This window comes from Aricia agestis, chromosome 8, assembly GCF_905147365.1.
Source record: "Aricia agestis chromosome 8, ilAriAges1.1, whole genome shotgun sequence".
NCBI lineage: Eukaryota > Metazoa > Arthropoda > Insecta > Lepidoptera > Lycaenidae > Aricia > Aricia agestis.
Window position 1 is genome coordinate 5,714,130 of NC_056413.1, and position 18,563 is coordinate 5,732,692.

Consider the following 18,563-nt stretch of genomic DNA (forward strand, 5'->3'; position numbering starts at 1 on the left):
CCGCTTAATCATCATTGTTTAGACTTTAGTCATAGTATATTCTATGCACACAATATTTTATTTGTAAATTTATTAAGTTTTAAATTCTCCGAAAAAAAATCTGAATAAACGAAAAGGAATAAACTACGTATCTGCGTATCCAGGAATTTTCTAGATATCATATAAATAAAACAAGGATTAATGATTAAGATTTATTTTTAAAATTAATCAGTACATTTTAAGCTTACCTATTTATTTTAAAATAAATAAGTTTCGTACACATTAAACAGATCTCTGGCTAAAATATTGCTCAATTAATCTTCGTCAGATTGGCTTTCCTTGTCTTCATTAGAAAGATCATTCCTGCGGTATTTGCGTTTTCTATAAGACTTATCATTTTTCTTTTCTGTGTCATTAATTTGTTCTTCCGATACGCTGTCTTCATAGCTCTCATCAGACGGGGGTCCATAAGTTCTCTGCTTCGAATATCCAGTGTCGATAAGAGGTATTTCTCCCAAATTGTGTCTACTATTCCGACGATGACAATGAGAGCAACACGAGCACTCGTCATTTTTATCGTTCAGTAGATTCAATATCAAAGGCAGTAACGTCTTCATACTTAACGACTTTTGACTACTAACACTAGGAGGATTCGGTGGGACGTAATAGTAATTTGCAGCATTTGTAGTGATTTTGGGAGGTTCTGCTATAGCTGCAAATACCTTGTTTGAATTTGTATCGTGAGTCAATTGATTCCTCGGTTGTAATTTGATATAATTTGTGGTCGGAAGAGCCTTCGGTACAAATGAAGGCAACGATGTTGATATCGTTAAAGAGGGGGGAATAATTACTTGCGTGCTGGGAGCAGTGGGCATCAGATAATTATTCGCGATGTTAGGTGCAGGTAAAATATTAGATGTCAACGGTAATTCATTAGAAGGAGTGAGATTTACGTTGTTACCTAGATTTGCGTCCTGTCTGCCCCACAAAGCTGATGACACATCTTGTGTTTCTACGTTTTGCTGCCGTGTATTCAAAAACTGACTGGGGTTGTTAGTAAAAATTGTATTTTGGTAGTTTTCTAGTGGTGAAGCCTTCTGATTAAAGAAATCGGATAGCCGATTCTGTGATAACTTGCTCTGAGATAGACGATTTTCTGCAAAATTGATGTAATTTCTTCGAAAGTTTGAGTTGTCTGCTATATTCTGGAGGCCTTTGTCGGACTCCCCAACATTGTTTAGCTTCAAGTTTTGGTTAAAAGGCTGTCCATTGTTAACCTGTGCAATACTCACCTAAAAGTGAAAATGTTTTTCAATATCGTTTATTTAGTTACAAAATAAAAGTTAATAATATAATAATAATTACAAGTACCAAATATAATTGAACGCTGTTAAGCATTCGTGTACTAACCCACATAAAAATTACGTATTGAGTTACATGAATGCAGTTATGTTCTTTAGATGCTTTAGAACAAGACTGCATTCAAAATTTATCAACAAAAAAAATTGTGGGTTAGGACACTAATTAATGCTTAACAGCGACTATATATAATATTTAATATTATATACTCACTTGCAAAAAATATGCAACAGCTATGATTATCTCAGTAAAAGCCATGTCGGACTAAATGACAATCATAAATACCGAATACTTAAATATAAATGAATATTATCATTTTTATAATTGTTACAACAATCTTGATAATAATGTATGAATCTTCATACAAGATTAATCACGTACTTTTATCATTGGATGCACAGGTGAAATATCTGATAGCTACTATTTTATTTAAGTAATTAAAATGTTTACTACTTATGTATGCAAGACTAGTTTATTTTGCTAAGTATAATGGAAATTTTAGATAATATAATATGGCTAATAAATTAATGGAATAATTATAAAAAATAAAACAAAAATATTTTACTCTTAATTTTAATATAACTAATAAAAAAAAAAATATTACATTCTATGTACAATGATATTATGGTACCTTAACTACTAATGTGTGCTAATGTGTGTATTTTATGTCCCTCAAGATTTATTTCTCCTTACATTACTTTTATCACTGGTAGTGTCGTCTTCTTCAGAGGCATTTCCGACTGCGGGCTTATTGGAAATGGAACAGGAAAAGGTACCGGAATATATTTCGGTTGAACACTTTCACAGCATTTGCAAGAATTCCTGCCTTTCGAAGCTAAAAGTATTAGAGCCAGGAGGAGGCTTGTTTCATCATCACCATTTTCTACTGGGGCTAGCGACCCACCATAAGTTGGATCAAATAATTGACCGATAACACCGACCTAAATTAGAAAAAAGAGAGAAATAAAAATATTTAAACTTTGAAAATCGAATATTCGAAATATAAAAAAATAGTAGTAATATTAAGTTAAAATAGGCGATGTAATAGCCAAGTAAAAGGTTCTCCTTAGAGACCCGAGGCCCTTCGAAAAGCTATTGCGAATTTACATAGAGCCGTTCGCTCCACCTTCAATTTAACTTTACGGGTAACTTTAACACAAACCTGCAAATTGATCAAACACGCCACGGCCAAGATAAAATAAAACGTATTCATTTTAAATTATGATTCATAGGTCGAGTACGCAAAATGTATAAATATCGTAAGCTTTAGAATCAAGTTATATCTGTGGGGTTGCATCATATCGTATCTAATCTTAACGATTACCAAACACTCGTCGAGATACACGTGCTCGCTGTATATTTTGTGTCTGTGCATAATTTTTATCTTGTACAATATTTTCACATCACTTGAGTAATCTGCTGATAAGGCTAGAAAAGTATGAATCAAAATGTTTAGTCACCACAACAGACAGTATTTTGGTCAGTATAAATTGATATCGTTGGTATTTATAATATTTTATCATTTAAAGTAAGAATAAAACAAATTCAAAAGTTGTAATTTTTTATTTTTTTAGAGATTTAACTTCGTATTCAAAATAACTGAATATTACATTATTATTAATTTCGCTATTCAAAAATTAAATACTATCTTCTGCCTTCCCAGTAGTCAAAATCTTCACGTCTGTGTCGATTTCCTTTCTTTGGAATGTCATCGTCATCATCATCGTCGTCATCGTTGTAATTTCCGCAGGTAGGAAATGGTATCGGAAAAGGATAAGGTATTGGGACTATGCTTGGACTCTCACAGACGCATGGACATTGGTTATTTCTATTATTGCAGAGCATCGCTATTAAAATTAGGGGTAACATTTTCTTCAATGGGGACGTCTTCTTTTCAACTGGAGCGGGTGCTGTTACTATTGTTATCCTCGGTTCTGGTATATGCGGTGCTGGAAGATTTATCTCTAAGGGAATCATAGGGAATTCTTCATAATAGCATATATTTGAAGAACGTCCTGTATTAGAAGGTACTGCATTTGCAGTTCCTCCTACTGGCCTACTTTCAGCAGTCTGTAATGGGGTGGGTTTCTCAGATGGTTTTGGAGATGACGAAGATGAAGTGGGTAAAGGTTGCGATGATGGTGAACTAGAAACGGGAGTGGACGTCGGTTTCGGGTAATTTGGAGGTGGTTGAGGAGATGGAGAGGATGGCGGGGAAATAGAAGCTGATTTTGGTGGCGTAGATGGTTTTGGCGCAGGATTTGATTGTGAAACTTGTGGTTGTGGTGCTGGTGAATGTGACGTTGGTGGTTGTAATATCGCTGATTGTGATGAAGCCGATGAGTGTGATGAAGATGATAATGATGATAAGGTAGGTGAATATGATGGAGTAATGGATTGCGATGAGGAAGTTGATTGGGACGTGGAAGCTGATCGTGATGGAGTTGAGTATGACGAAGATGAAGATTGTGATGAGGATGATAATTGTGATGGGGCTAAGTATGATGAAGATGATGATTGGGAGGAAGCTGATGATTGTGATGAGGGAGGCGGGGGTGATCGTGACGACGGAGGCGGTGATGTAAATGCTGAAGCGGGATCAGCATAGGGAGAATTTGGTATTCCATTTAATGTTATTATAATATCATTATAAGATGTCTGAGTTGGAATCAACAAATCAGGTGAAACATACTGATTTTGGTAATCATTTTGTGGTGGCTCCGGAACACAATATGGTGTCTCAATATCAGGCCTTGCAGTCAAAGGAATAGCATTCAAAGTTTGTGGTACTGAGTTCGTTTGCGCTACATTATTGGTCATTTGACGGGATGGAATAAGTGGTGATAGGTCTGGTATAATACCATTATTAGTAGCGATTGATAGAAGTGCATTCAATAATAGGCTTTTCTCTTTCTCGCCCAGCTCCTTTACAAGTGCACCAAGTAAGTCACCATATGGTTCACATCCTTCAGGACTATATTGGCAATAGACTTCATTGTTCTGAAAGAGAAAGATTGATACAAACGAATACATAAAATATAATATTGAAAATTGTAGTAAATAACTCATATTATATTTCGACCAAAATTTCAATTAAATCTAAGCTAACATTTCTTCAAAATATTAGCGATAAAAGCGACACATAGATTACAAAATATGTAAACTAATAGTAATCAGTGAATAGTGATAGCTAATATAGTAGGTGATAGCTCCGCGATTGTAAAAAACAGGTTATGATGTTCGATAATATTTATTTATTTAATTACCACAGGCATTTAGGCGTAAACGAAAAGTTTGAAGAACTCACCTGCGCAACGAGATAAATTATGAAATAAAATATAGTCCACTTGGGTGGGCACGCCATCACGAACGAATTGTTTAAATGGAAATCCCCCTTTAATATAAACTACTTGTTGAAACTTATTTTCGTCAGTAAAAAATCATGTTCCATTAACAAATTGATTTCACAATTGATAACTTTCGTCATTTCTGATTTAATAGTTGACTGAACGGTAATGTCCAACGATTGTCGAGTAGGTCAACGTTTTGGAAATTGTAATATTTCGCAATAAAGAGCGATAAAAAGAACCATATTTATTATATTGGTCCAAAACCAAATGGAATACTAATTAGGTAGTGTCGATCATTTATCAGCATGCACCGTACAAAAATATAGTCGATCAGATAAATTTAACAAAAACCGAAATTAATCTGGCTGGTTCAAATAGGTAAACCTTTTTAGGGTGGGTTGCACCAACTTACTTTAACTATAACTTTAACCATAGCAAAATGTCAAATGAACTGTCAAGTGACAAATACTCAAATCCCTAGTAAAAGTCCATAATGGACGCCATATTTGAGGATAACCTTAACCTTAACTATAACTACGCCTCTGGTGCAACCCACCCTTAATGTTTTCACAAAGTTGTCTTGTTTTCAGGCTTAATTTTGAAGGTCACAATTTAAAAAAGTCGTAAGGCGGTAAAAGCGACAGCAGTATCACAAGTCACAACTCACAAGTATGACAAGAACTTAGAGCTAAGTAAATAAAAAAAATATTTAAAAATATTAAAAATAAAATTCTAAGTTGCATTGTAAACACTCATTACGTCATAATAACGTAACGAATTAGCTAATTAAAAGCGTCGTGTTGTTTGACGGTGATAAGGCACACACGACCGATAGCGCGTAGAGCAATGCCCTGTATCGTCACGTTGGTATTTACAAAGATATTTAGTCACTCCTTCTGGCAAGTTTTCTTTGAAACCTACTCCAGGGCCCTGATTCACAATGCGCAATTCGACTCGGATTCGGATCCAATAAACGCTCGCCGCGCTAGGCATTGACTGCACGGTAAAGTTTCCGAATCCATGACGAACGGAAATCGTGAATCACCCTGCTGTTCGTGTCTATCACCCAGCTGCGGTCGTGTATCACGCGTTTCCCGTGGTTCCACCTTCAGGAGCAGGAACACCGTTGGGGTTTTAGTGGATAGTCCCGGGTGCGGATCTTACGTCCGCCCCGGGGAGTCCCACATACATCGGTGGTCATTCCCCCAACGCAAAAAAGGTCCATCACCTAGACATAAAGTTCACATCGGAGACATCGACATGGATTATCCACGTCGATGTCTCCATTTTTGGAAATATGGATACCTATAGCTGTCTTGTTTTGTCTTATTCTTGGAACAGCTGTTTGACAAACTATGATAGCCATTTTAGCTTTAGATAGAGTAAATATTTTAACTAAAAATAGGCAATTTTTACATATTATATAAAATAAGAATAAAATATGATATGATGCTTTTAACCGACTTTCAAAAGAAGGAGGTTATATATTCGGCTGTAGATGTATGTTTTTTTTTGTAGAATCAACTTCGAATATTTTTGAGACATGAGCTTCATAGAGATCATTCTTCACTTCTCAACAATGCTGAATAAAACATTTTCCCGGCTTTATATCATTATGTAAACTCGATAACACTCAGTTCCGACCTTATGCGATGCGACTTTTACATTCCTCCACGTTGCCTTTCCCTATCTAATCCAAACAAGAAGCTTCAATAACCGCTTAAGACCATATCTTGCGGATGTCATTATCTCGTTCTGCCTTTTAAGGCCGTCGGCGACTACAAAGATATCGTCTACAGAATTGCAATACACTAGATATGCTTAAATGGAGTACTTTTAGTACTATGATCTATCTAGACTTGTGCTGTACATATTTGAATATTTTAGATAGTAGTGGCTCTAGACATGTCCCATACATAATATATTGTATTTAAAACTAGATGACGCCCGCAACTCCACGGGAACTCTACATTTTTTCGTGATAAAAAGTATCCTATATTATGTCCTTTCCCGGGATTCAAAAAAAAGTAGTACTTTTAAAATAAAATCCCGGGAAAGGACATAATATAGGATACTTTTTATCACGAAAAAATGTAGAGTTCCCGCAGAGTTGCAGGCGTCATCTAGTCATGGAGAGAGTTTATGTCAAGCTACACACAAGGGACATTCATACAATATTATATACCTTAATGACTAATTATATACATATAAATTATAATATACACTTAATAACTACACTTTATCACGAGTTATCGGCGACGTGACGTGCGCTTCATTCCGGAGTCTCCCCCGGAACCTTCGGGAGACCACATCAGTCGGCCAGAATTCCTCCGCTTCAAAGGTCGACAGAAGATGGGTCGGTACTCTCACCACAAAGGAACTGAATTTGACCTTGTAGCGAGACTGCAGACCTTCGACCCTCAAGTGGAGGGATGTCTTACTAATGTAGTTCACGACGTCCTCGACCTCCATGGACCAGTGCAGGCGAGATATGTACAGGGGCGTCGCGGGGACCTGGCTCCGTAGACGCAGCTCAGGTACATATGGTGCGATGCCGCGATGGGCTTCTTCTTCCTCCTCTCCTCCTCACCTACCTCAGCAAAATCGGTTGAGTGGTTCGGGCGTAAAGAGTTAACAGACATGTCTGTCTGTTACCTCTTCACAGATACACATATTACTTTTGCATAATTATAATATTAGTATATGGGCATTTTAGATAGAAGTCTGACCGAGGCGTACTTTAAGTCCAAATTGATAAAAAAACTAGGCCTTTACATCCGTTATGGATGACTTATACAGTATTTTTCAGAGCGAAGTAACCACTCCTCAAATACTGTAGTGCCTGGGACAAGATTTTTAAATGTCCGTATGGTTGCCCAAGCGCATACGACATTCTCGCATCATAGTCGGCCTAGTCCAGAGGAAAGAACTAGTCAATATGTCTGGGACCAACTACCTCACGATGTTTTCCTTCACCGTACGAGCGTCCGTACTTGAGATCAGAAAATGTCTCATAGGTACACGCCTCCACCCGGGTTCGAACCTGCACCCTCTAAGAGTGCGACCAAAGATCAACCCATTAGGCCACGGACGGTCTTTAAATGTTTAATTGATATCGGCTTTACCCATTTCTTACGTTTAAAAGATCACCACAAATTTCCACCTTAATGAGCTTGCCTTTGAAGAAGAACCATCCTTCGCTATAACTCGATTTGTGTACCTATAACGTTAGATATAAGACTAACATAGTTAAGGTATCAATAGTAAAATCGCACATTAAGACAATAGAGCATTGTATCGTTTAATCAGGAATTTAATTTTTTGCTCATTGGAAGTCGACGCCATCTTAATTCTGTGAACGAGACAACAATAGCGTTTTAGTGGAAGTTACCCTGAAATCGCATTTGTACGTATTTAGTTCTTCTTTCCAAAAAACAACAATAATTTAATTAAGTACTTACCTACAAAAATTAATTAAATAAGTATATTACTCGACCGGCCGACCCAAGAAAAGGTGGCGCGACGAACTAGATGCGTTTGATAAAGAGTGGTCAACAACTTCACAGGATCGTGAAGTTTGGAAAGAGAGAGGGGAGGCATTTGCCCAGCAGTGGGACACTGTAGGCTGATAATAATAATAATAAGTATATTACTCAAATAGTAAAAAATAATTTAGACGTGTAAATACTTAATACAAAATATCTAGTTGAAAAGTTTTTTCACAACAGACGTTACAAGAATAGAACGTTCATGGGAACACTTTCAAATTTTAAATAAGGAATTCGAAGTGCAGAGTACCAAGTTTTCAGCTCAGTTGGCAAAATGCTCGCCATGTAGAAAATTAAAAACTATCGCCAAAATTCAAAGAAATTCTACTTATTATTGTTAAAGTTATAGACTTCGCCACACCGCAACAATAAGTAGAACTTAACAATAATAATAACAGCTACCACAGTATAGCAATATGACATAATAAAGGGACTAATATTGCTATACTGTGCAGTTACCAAACTCTTAAATGTAGAGTTTCGTAGTAAAAATATTTTATTAAATTTACCTACTCTGCATATTGGATATCATGGATCCTACAGCAAGGAAAAAAAACCAAGTACCTATGAACATACTTAAAACATGCAAAAAACAAAAATACCGTAAGTACTTATATAATTTAATTATTTTAGTTACTTTAAAAAAACGGTACTGGATGCTCTTTATGATGACTTTAAAAGAAACTGCATGAAAATTGCAATGGTATTTGAAGCGTGCCAACCATCTGAACGATATCTATTATAAAACATATTTTCCCATTCCGAACCGAACAGACAACGACCGCTTCTGTAAATAGTCCGAAGTATGCGCCAAATTTAGGACGATACATCTCCGCTCGCGGTTCCGATAGAGGCCGGTGCCTATTTGTTATTGAATGAATGAATGACGGATTCCAATTTTAAATACCTGAAGAATTCGAGAATGTGTTTCAAATTAAGTTTCAAATTAAGTTTCGAATTGGGAGTTTTTGGGAGAATGTGAAAGAGTGATGTTGTGTTTTTATATTATTTTCCTAAAATTGTGTTATCTGGGTTTTTAATGTGTAATATTGGTAGGATATTAACCATTAAATATTCGTTATCGTGCACAAGTGTGGGAAAGTGATGTAGTGACCAGAAACGTGCTCTTTTGTATTCCCTCCAAAACTCCATCAAAAGTTTCAGTAAAGCATCCTACCACTTTACTGAATCGACCGACTTGACTTCTTGACTGTATTGACTTTATACTTAGACTTTGACTAGACTTTGGACCTGACTGACCTGACGATATATAAAAAATTGTATTAAAGAATATTGTTTTCCCGCCATAATATTATACTCGACACTGGCCATGGTTATAGCCGAAGTGCCATTATATGGAAAAAAAAAAAAAAAAAAAGTTTCGAATTGCAGTTTTTTTTTTTATGAAATTACGGGGCAAACGAGCAAACGGGTCACCCGGAAAGCAACTTCCGTCGCCCATGGACACTCGCAGCATCAGAAGAGCTGCATGTGCGTTGCCGGCCTTTTAAGAGGGAATAGGGTAATAGGGGATGGTAGGGAAGGGAAGGGAATAGGGGAGGGTAGGAAAAGGAATAGGGTAGGGGATTGGGCCTCCGGTAAACTCACTCACTCGGCGAAACACAGCGCAAGCGCTGTTTCACGCCGGATGCTGCCATGTCTACCGTAATTTTATTATCTAAACCTAAATTATAAAAATAATATCTAATAAATATAAGTACAATGGTCTTCGTCTGTTCCATAGAAGAAAGCGCTTGATAGACAAGGACAAAACATTGTATACTGTATAGCCTATCTAACTACCCACTCACTGTGTAATTATTTTAGTATGTGGTTAGTCGTGTTAGGGCTTAGTTCATAATTAGTAATTACTATACATTATGGCTTGACATGTCTAATTATAATAATAAATGACTTATCGCCATAACGTTAGATTGGCTCTGAGTTATTAGAAAGTGAAATCCAAACGACAGGTCACCTGGCATATCTATCAAATATGAAAGTCTCGACTTCCACTCTGCCTGACCCGACATGAGCAGATTGTGATGTAATTCTTCTCGTTACGCAGTCTTGTTAGCGATATCGTGTTCACGATTTGTTAGATGATTGACTATCATGTTAATTTAAACGATTAAAAGTAACTAAACTTTAATTAAATACTTAACGATTATAATTTTTGTAATTAGTTCGTGCAAGGAGGTATATTAGTTCGTGCTCTAATTTAACTAAATCGATTCGATTTAGAGCACTAAAACATTTGAATACTATGTCAGTCGTAATTCGTAAGCCTTATGGGTAAAATATTTAACTTAATGAGATAAATATACCTATTTTCTTCAAGGGAGGGGTGTCTAAGTACTTTCTAACTTTATCACGTTCGTAGAATCTATTTATTATCTAAGTAAATAGGATTTGCAACTATACATTTCGGTTGTTAATAAACGCAGACTGTTTCCAAGATGGCGGCGAATCAATGGTCACCATGGCAACGCGTCGGGACCGCTCAGCTGGCGCAAATCCTGAAATAGGCGCCGAAACCCTAACAAGCCTGGAATATTGTACGAAAGAGACGGCGAATGCAGAACACCATATTGTGTTAGAGTGTAACAGATTAAACGAGCGTTTAAAAGCTATTATGTACCGTTTTTATTTTTTTGTATTAAAATTTTGCTTTGTACTTTCAAAGCAGCAGTTGTCACAAATGTAGCGAGTAAAAATTTCCTCCTTCCGTGGAAAAATAAACTTTTTAGTATACTAGCAACAGCTGCGCTTTGAATTATTTTCATTTCGAGAAACATTTCTTTGAATATTTTCGGAGTTGATTTTAAGATCCTAACTCAGGGGTTCCCAATCTTTTTCAGCCTGCGGCCGGTGCAGTTACACGTAAAATATTTTGTCACGGCACCCTACTCTACCTAGATATTAGAAAAAGATACATAAATAAAATACCTGTTAATGATTACAGTTAGGTAAGCTTAAGCAGGTAAATAGTAATAAACAAATATTTAATCATCTACCAGCTTTACATAATTTTAATTTATAATTATTATAATTACATTATAATTTTTGTGGTTTCGGATAATGATGAAGGATCGACTCACGACGCCCCTCTAGCCTTTCCACGGCGCACCAGTGCAGGGCGCCGCGGCGCACAGTTTGGGAATCCCTGTCCTAACCCATAAAACCTACAAGTTGTGTTTTAAAATATGGTTTTTATCACTAAAAAAAAGTTGAACTGTTCTGTAAATACAAATACAGTGTGTAACAAAAATAAGTGATAATACTTTAGGGTGTGTATGTGTTCCTTGTAGAGAGTTCACTGTGAAAGTAGCAGCGCTGAAAGACGATTTTTTTTTCACTTTTGTATGGGCAAGGTCCCGAGCGTCACGAGTTTCCCCATACAAAAGTGAAAAAAAAAATTCACTTTTGTATGGGGAACTGCTGAATTGCTGCTTTCACAGTAAACTCTCTACAAGGAACACGTATACACCCTATAGTATTATCACTTATTTTTGTTACACCCTGTACACGTTCTCGTACTGGAAACTGGAAGTTTATAGTTGCTTTAAGCTGGATAAGCTAATCCTATGATGACGATATACATAGTCCAGGTCACTGACCTATTGTTTATACAGTTGACTAAGTAATCCACGTACAGTCAGTGAAATACATGTCTCAAAAGCTTCACGATAATATTATGATGTATATTGTGAATCTACTAAGGGCCTGTTTCACCAATCACCACTTTCTGATAAAGTGGCTATTCACAGCTTTTTGACAGATTCTCTGTATTTTATTCGGCACTTTGTCAGAAAGTAGTGATACAGGCGGCAGACCCTTGGCGGAGGGCCAGTTTCATCACTTTCTGATAAAGTGCCGAATAGGCTATTCACAACTTCATACTTGATCTGTCAAGTTAATTGGTGGATAGCCTATTCGGCACTTTATCAGAAAATAGTGATACAGGCGCTAAGACTCGCCTAAAATATATCTTGCTGATATATTTTAGGCAGCGCATAATATAACTATTCAAAAATCGCTATTGCTTATTATGGGACTTCTCCAATTTGTCAGTTAAAGACAAGTATTAAACCTTGTTATTTATAAATTGTATCCATGCTTCCATACTTACTTAATATTACAAATGTGTACACTTTCGTGCCTGTCTGTCTGTTGCCTCTTCACACCCAAACCGCTGAACCGATTTTGCTGAAATTTGGTATAGATAGTTTGAGTCCCAATAAAGGACATAGGATACTTTTTATTCCGGAAAATTGTACGGTTCCCGCGCGATAAACGACTTTCGGCGCAACGGAGTCACTGGCGTCATCTAGTTACCAATAATAATTATTCTTTGCGAAAATATTTTTATTTGTAAGGGGGAACTTTTGACACACTCGCCCTAATCTTGCCTTTACCGTCTACATCCTCAATATTATCTCACCGACTCTACTTATACAGGGTGTAACAAAAATAAGTGATAATACTTTAGGGTGTGTACGTGTTCCTCGTAGAGAGTTCACTGTGAAAGTAGCAGCGCTGAAAGACCAAAATTTTTTTTCACTTTTATATGGGGAAACTCATGACGCTCGGGCCCTTGCCCATACAAAAGTGAAAAAAAAATTGTCTTTCAGAGCTGCTACTTTCACAGTGAACTCTCTACAAGGAACACGTACACACCCTAAAGTATTATCACTTGTTTTTGTTACACACTGTATATTACTATTATATTATACTATACTGTGTAATATTTTTCTTAGTCCTTTGCTTCCGACTGTACTTCCAGGCTAATCATAACAATATGGTCATGAACCTACAGTCGTTTATACAATGATAAGCTTTATTGTTATGAGAAAGATACCAATCATGGGAACCGTAATTCTCTGTTCTCTACTCAACGTCTGCGCCTAACTTTATAAACATTTATTGAGTCATTTTCCGAATATGCTCCGGCCATAGCCATACAATAATTTTTTTATGGCTACGGCCTATGAATCAAATTATACCAAATACAGCAAAAAAGAATATCTAAGGAAGATCGGTCTACAAACACAGTATTCGTTAAATACCCTATCACTGGAGTATTCGTTAAATTAAATACCATATAGAAAAAAAATGCGAATGATATAGTACCTCGGACCTTCTCATTTTTTGGAAGTCTTTTAAAAATAAAACATGATTAAAAAAGATTTACGCAGAGCGGACGGGCGGACGGGCGGGCGAAGATAGATTTCGAATATTGGTCATGTCACCGCTTTCAATGCGAGTTTTTTGTGACAAAATATTGTGAGGGATTTATCTTACGGAATTTTCGGGACATTTTATATCGAACAGCTATTGCGGGTAATCCATCATCACCATCAACGAAGTCATCGTCAAAATCTATTATCGGCTCTAATAATGTAAATGTGAAAGTGTTTCTCTCGTGTCTCCACCCTTCGCTAAACTGATTTCTAATGAAAATCGGTAAGGAGATACTTTAAGTCCCGGTAAGAGTCAGAGGATATCGTTCCCGGAAAGATGGCAGATGTTAACATTTTTCCGGACACTAACTATAAGACTAACCATGTGCAAGTTGGCTCATGATGTTTTCCTGCACCGTCTGGGCGTTCTTTTCTTTTATTATTGCTCTCCCTTGAATTCTGAAAAAATCGTCTGGGTTCGAACCTGCATCCTCAAAAAGATATTTAATATACTACAAACACAAGTATCTTAGTATTTAGAACCATGTAGAACCGACGCGGGCGACGCATTTTCTAGGTATTTACTCCAAGGACCTACGTTGTAGGCATTAAGTTAGTTAAGCCTAATGAGGGTGACCGCAACACTTAGCCAGCAGCTTGGAATGGCCGCAACTTTGTCCGCGCAATTAGCTCATTCCTCAAATTACATCAGCCTAATGAGCAGACGCATTGCCTGATGAAAGGCGATTCCAACAGAGGAGATGTCTTTGTTTGAATGTAGAGTTTGCTACGCGCTTTACAATGCAACATTGCAAAAACAAGCCAATGTTTTACAAAAGTTATTTTGTACTCTGGTATAGCACGCTAGTAATTTACGCAGGAGCATTTAGTATTAATTAACAACATTTTTATGATAAATGAATTAAAAATAATTGGATTAAACTTTGTTAAAGCTCTTAAAATATTCTAGTCTTCAAAGCAGCAAAGAATGCTTAAAATTAGTTACTCATATAAGTCATAATAAAGCGTATACTTTGTGTATGTATAGTAATGTAGGCGTTATTTTTATATGTATTTTTTGTGAGAAACAATAATCAAACACTGTATAGTTTAAAAGTCAGTTACAATCCATACTAATATTATAAATGCAAAAGTGTGTCTGTCTGTCTGTTGTTTGGTATGAGACGCGGGACATGACATAGGATACTTTTGATCCCAAAAAAACGTACGGTTCCCGCGCTATAAACGAATTGCGGGGCTAAAATGGTCACATTTAGTCCTCTCAATCAATTCAGCAAATGAATTGTCAAAACTGACGAATGTCAAATTAGTACGAATTACTAGACATGAATTGCAAGCAGAGTGACCATTTTGGTCTTTAAAAAAATGAATCATATTTTGATTCATAATATGATTCCCCAAAGCGACCATTTTAGCTCCGCTGGTGTGACAATACTTCTCTTAGGAGATATCTTAAAAGCCCTGTCTATAGCCTCTATATGTAGTATGTAGTCTGGCTAACAGCCACATTATCTGGCTCTCATTATACTGCTTCTGTATTTACTTGCTCAACGGCCGTCCTAATTCGTTTTAACGATAACCGTAGCCCATAAATGTTTGACGTCAGAGCTGACCCAATATTCTAGCGTAAAAATCTGACATTGGCACCAGAGATCGTATACTCTACATTTCATTGGTAAAGAGAAAAATGGACCAATTGAAATGCCACAACAAATAAGCGCGTAAAATATTAGACATTTTGTAATTTTATACCAGCTAATATCGATTATTATAGTCGATTAGCTGTCCCGGTGAACTTCATTTAACTTTAAAACCTTCTCTGGCCTTCAAGAATTATTTAAAGACTAAAATCAGCCCAATCCGTTCAGCCGTTTTCGAGTTTTAGCGCAACTAACACATTTGAAAATCCATTTTTATATATAATATTATAGATAATAACATATGCGACAGAGGGCTTAGTTGACTAGCCCTAGTAGACAAGTGGCAAGCGATTATCGTAAACGCCAACAAAATGTATGCGATTTGATATAAGTCATCGCTTCGCTAGCGAATACTAATGTCAAATCCCATACATTTTGTGGCATTGGCGTTTACGATAATCGCTTGCCGCTTGTCTAGGCCCTCTGAGTAGAAACACATACGCAGTTTATTCAAGGCACGCACTTACGCAGCCTTTGTCAAGTGACATTATCCAATGTGCCAGAAAACAACAAGAAGACCTTGCATAGTTATTGTGGACTATCAGATAATGTTTATGTGTTAAATGATTCCTAAGCAGATGGCGGACAATCTAAGTAATTTGGTCGCGAGTCAAACCCATCCGACCGATCACAGCTTTAACATTGAATTGACATCAGCCGACCAAATGACATAGGTCCATCAATTACTTACTAGGATTCAATTTCCGCGATGGTATAACATTTTTACCCGATTACAGCAACAGCAGAGCTATAATGTTTCTATGTAGTAGCATATGTGCCTAAATTACTATCAGATTTTCAAAAATGAAGTGTCAATAATGAGGTAAGGATGCCGCTCTTAGAGTCTTAACCTGTGGTCTTAACAGAGACTATGTGTTGTGCATATTTTACGTATAATGTGTGCTTATACTAACAATAAGTTTAAAAGTTTTATTAAACTTATTGTTAGTATAAGCACACATCACAAAATATTTACTACGTAAAAGAAAGAAACTCCAGGATTTATTCCCTTCAGCAGCATGTCCCGATTTGGCGCGCGTGCGGCTGCGCGTGCGACTATTTTTACACGCGCCCCGCCCCCACCGACCGACACAGTTATAGCGCGAGGGAATCCATCGCAAATGCCATGATACGAGACTGACTCACATGGAATTAGGAGGTATCTCAGAGTCTATAAGAGTGATCCTTAAGTCTTGTGGTGAAACTATAAGTATCAGTTTAAACTGAAAATTAAGACACAATACTTCATGCAAAAGGTTAAAACTTGATCAAAGTCCATCGTTATATTGATAGCTTATGATGTGTTTATATTGGTAGCAGTACTAGTATATATAACGACCCATAACTGAGCTTTTTTACGTTTAGATAAGAATGATTTGAAAATATGATGTTCAGAGAGTAGCAAAATTTGGAGATGACGTCAATGCTTTACATTCAATATCGCGTAAATACAGTAATAGAATACCAACGAGTAAAAAGTTAGACAAAGAATCTTACCTCTTCTAGTTTTCTTTCAACTCTTGTCCATTCTTTCTTCTCTATCAGCTCTAAGATTTCTTCTATATTTAATTATTGGACTCATCTCTATTCTCTCTTTTCAACACATATCATAGTATGCTTATTCTGTTACGTCAAAAGACCCAGATTCTAGATCACTGAAGCTTCTGACTCACATAATAATAACAATGTATTTAGACATTAGTGGTACTTGGAAACCTAGTCATACTATTAATATAGCATAATCCATAGAGAATTATTACAATAAATAGTTGAACGTCGTCTATAGCCAGTCCAGTGTAGAATGCTAAAATTGTTTATTGTTATTTCAAGGTACTTCCTTCAGCATTCCTAATCATAAACGAATTCGTGTGAAATTATCGTGAAACAAAATTTCAATTTTCCAGTTTCCTTATATTAGCCGTCATTATAATATAATAGCAGCCGTAATACAACAGCAAGAAGAATATACACTATGTGAACTCCTAAATAAAATATCATACAAACGCATATAACTTATAATTTTTAGTACGGTATCTTTAACATCATCAAAACTCCAGCTTGAGCGGTTACAAAACTGTACACTAGTACCAGCTAGTAGGTATGCCCTAAGCTAAGATATTGTAACGCTAAGGAAATTGCCGACTAAGCAGGCATGGTTAAACTAGTACCATCGAAGAAATTGATTTACAGGCAAATGGCGGTCATTCTGAACTTGGTCGGGTTATGTCAATTCAATTTTAGTTTTGGCTGGATTTGACATAACGCGACCTTTGGTAGATCCGCCATGTCTATTAATCAATTTTAACGGCTCTGTAAGAATTTAAATTTTTCTCATAGCACATAACAAATAATACTCAATATTCCGAGAAAAACTAAAAAGCCCTTTTAACGAGCTGGTGACTTGGTGAGTCAAAAGTAATTTTGCTAACTTTAGCCTGTCCCACAGTTCAGCAATTACATAAACTAGTTCTAAACACGTTAACCGCAGTGGAATGGTTGTATTATTTAGGGTACGGCCTAAACCGTTTAACCGCCGTAAGTTTATAAGACCAAAAAAAGGCAACATGTCAGGACAATCGACCACAATAATAATAATTGGGAACAGAGAACACCTCCGTACACGCTGATTAATTTCTGGTGTACCTCCAAAAATTGACGTGTTTCAAGATGTACCTTGAACACAATAAGTTTGCTGAACACTGCGCTACGCCACTGTATTTACAACTGACGACATAAATACAGCCTATTTTCTTTCATAGAGATAATTGAGTTTAAGAACTGGAAGCTGTGTAAGGTCAAATTAAACTGTCATGTCGGAGCTGACACACACAAATTAAGTACAGTATTTTCGACGTGTCCATCCAGTAATAGCTTATGCCTTATAGCATTAGAATTTAGAATATGCTGTAAGTTATTAGTTATTACTGGATAAGGTAAATTCGAGTTAAATAGTCGAGTTAATAAGTCTTAATTTCCAAAAGGAACTTGGAAAATATACTTTCATTCACTATTACTTTTCATAAATTTTCCTTTGACTTTTGAGCCATCCCTTACATTATTAAAGATGTTTTACTGCCGCACTCAGAGTGGAACATTAATTACTTAATTGTAATTAATTCAAAATTTTGACATAAGCCCCATACATTACCCGTCAAACTCTTCATTAAATTGAAGGTTAATCACAATTAAATATCTCTGAGTACGGCGGTTAATCTTTAGGGTTGAGTAATAAAGGTAGCTTTTAAGTTTTAATACAATTAAATTATTTATTATTTTAACACTTCTGACATATATTTATATTATCGAAGTAGACATACATAAATAATATTTCAAGGAGCTGAATTTCCTTTTAATGAAATTCCTGAGATTGTTTTTTTTATCTCAGGAATTTCATTTAAAGGAAATTCAGCTCCTTGAAATATA

At 36.2% G+C, this 18,563-nt stretch overlaps 3 protein-coding genes across 4 annotated transcripts in view; 1 reads left to right on the forward strand and 2 right to left on the reverse strand.

Annotated features, from left to right (window-relative positions):
- The window catches only part of LOC121729944 (serine/threonine-protein phosphatase 2A regulatory subunit B'' subunit beta-like), a 94,264-nt gene that overhangs the window by 46,161 nt on the left and 29,540 nt on the right, over positions 1–18,563 (forward strand). The gene's annotated exons all lie outside the window — the stretch shown is intronic.
- On the reverse strand, positions 217–1,617 carry LOC121729948. Its single transcript, XM_042118692.1, has 2 exons — positions 1,552–1,617; positions 217–1,271 (listed from the first exon to the last, which is right to left on the reverse strand). Exons 1-2 carry the CDS (start codon positions 1,594–1,596, stop codon positions 294–296), a joined length of 1,023 nt encoding a protein of 340 aa, XP_041974626.1. The 5' UTR covers positions 1,597–1,617; the 3' UTR covers positions 217–293.
- LOC121729946 (leucine-rich repeat extensin-like protein 5) lies at positions 2,887–4,939 on the reverse strand. The gene is made up of 2 exons (XM_042118690.1): positions 4,646–4,939; positions 2,887–4,338 (listed from the first exon to the last, which is right to left on the reverse strand). The coding sequence occupies exons 1-2, from the start codon at positions 4,700–4,702 to the stop codon at positions 2,983–2,985; spliced, it is 1,413 nt and encodes a 470-aa protein (XP_041974624.1). The 5' UTR covers positions 4,703–4,939; the 3' UTR covers positions 2,887–2,982.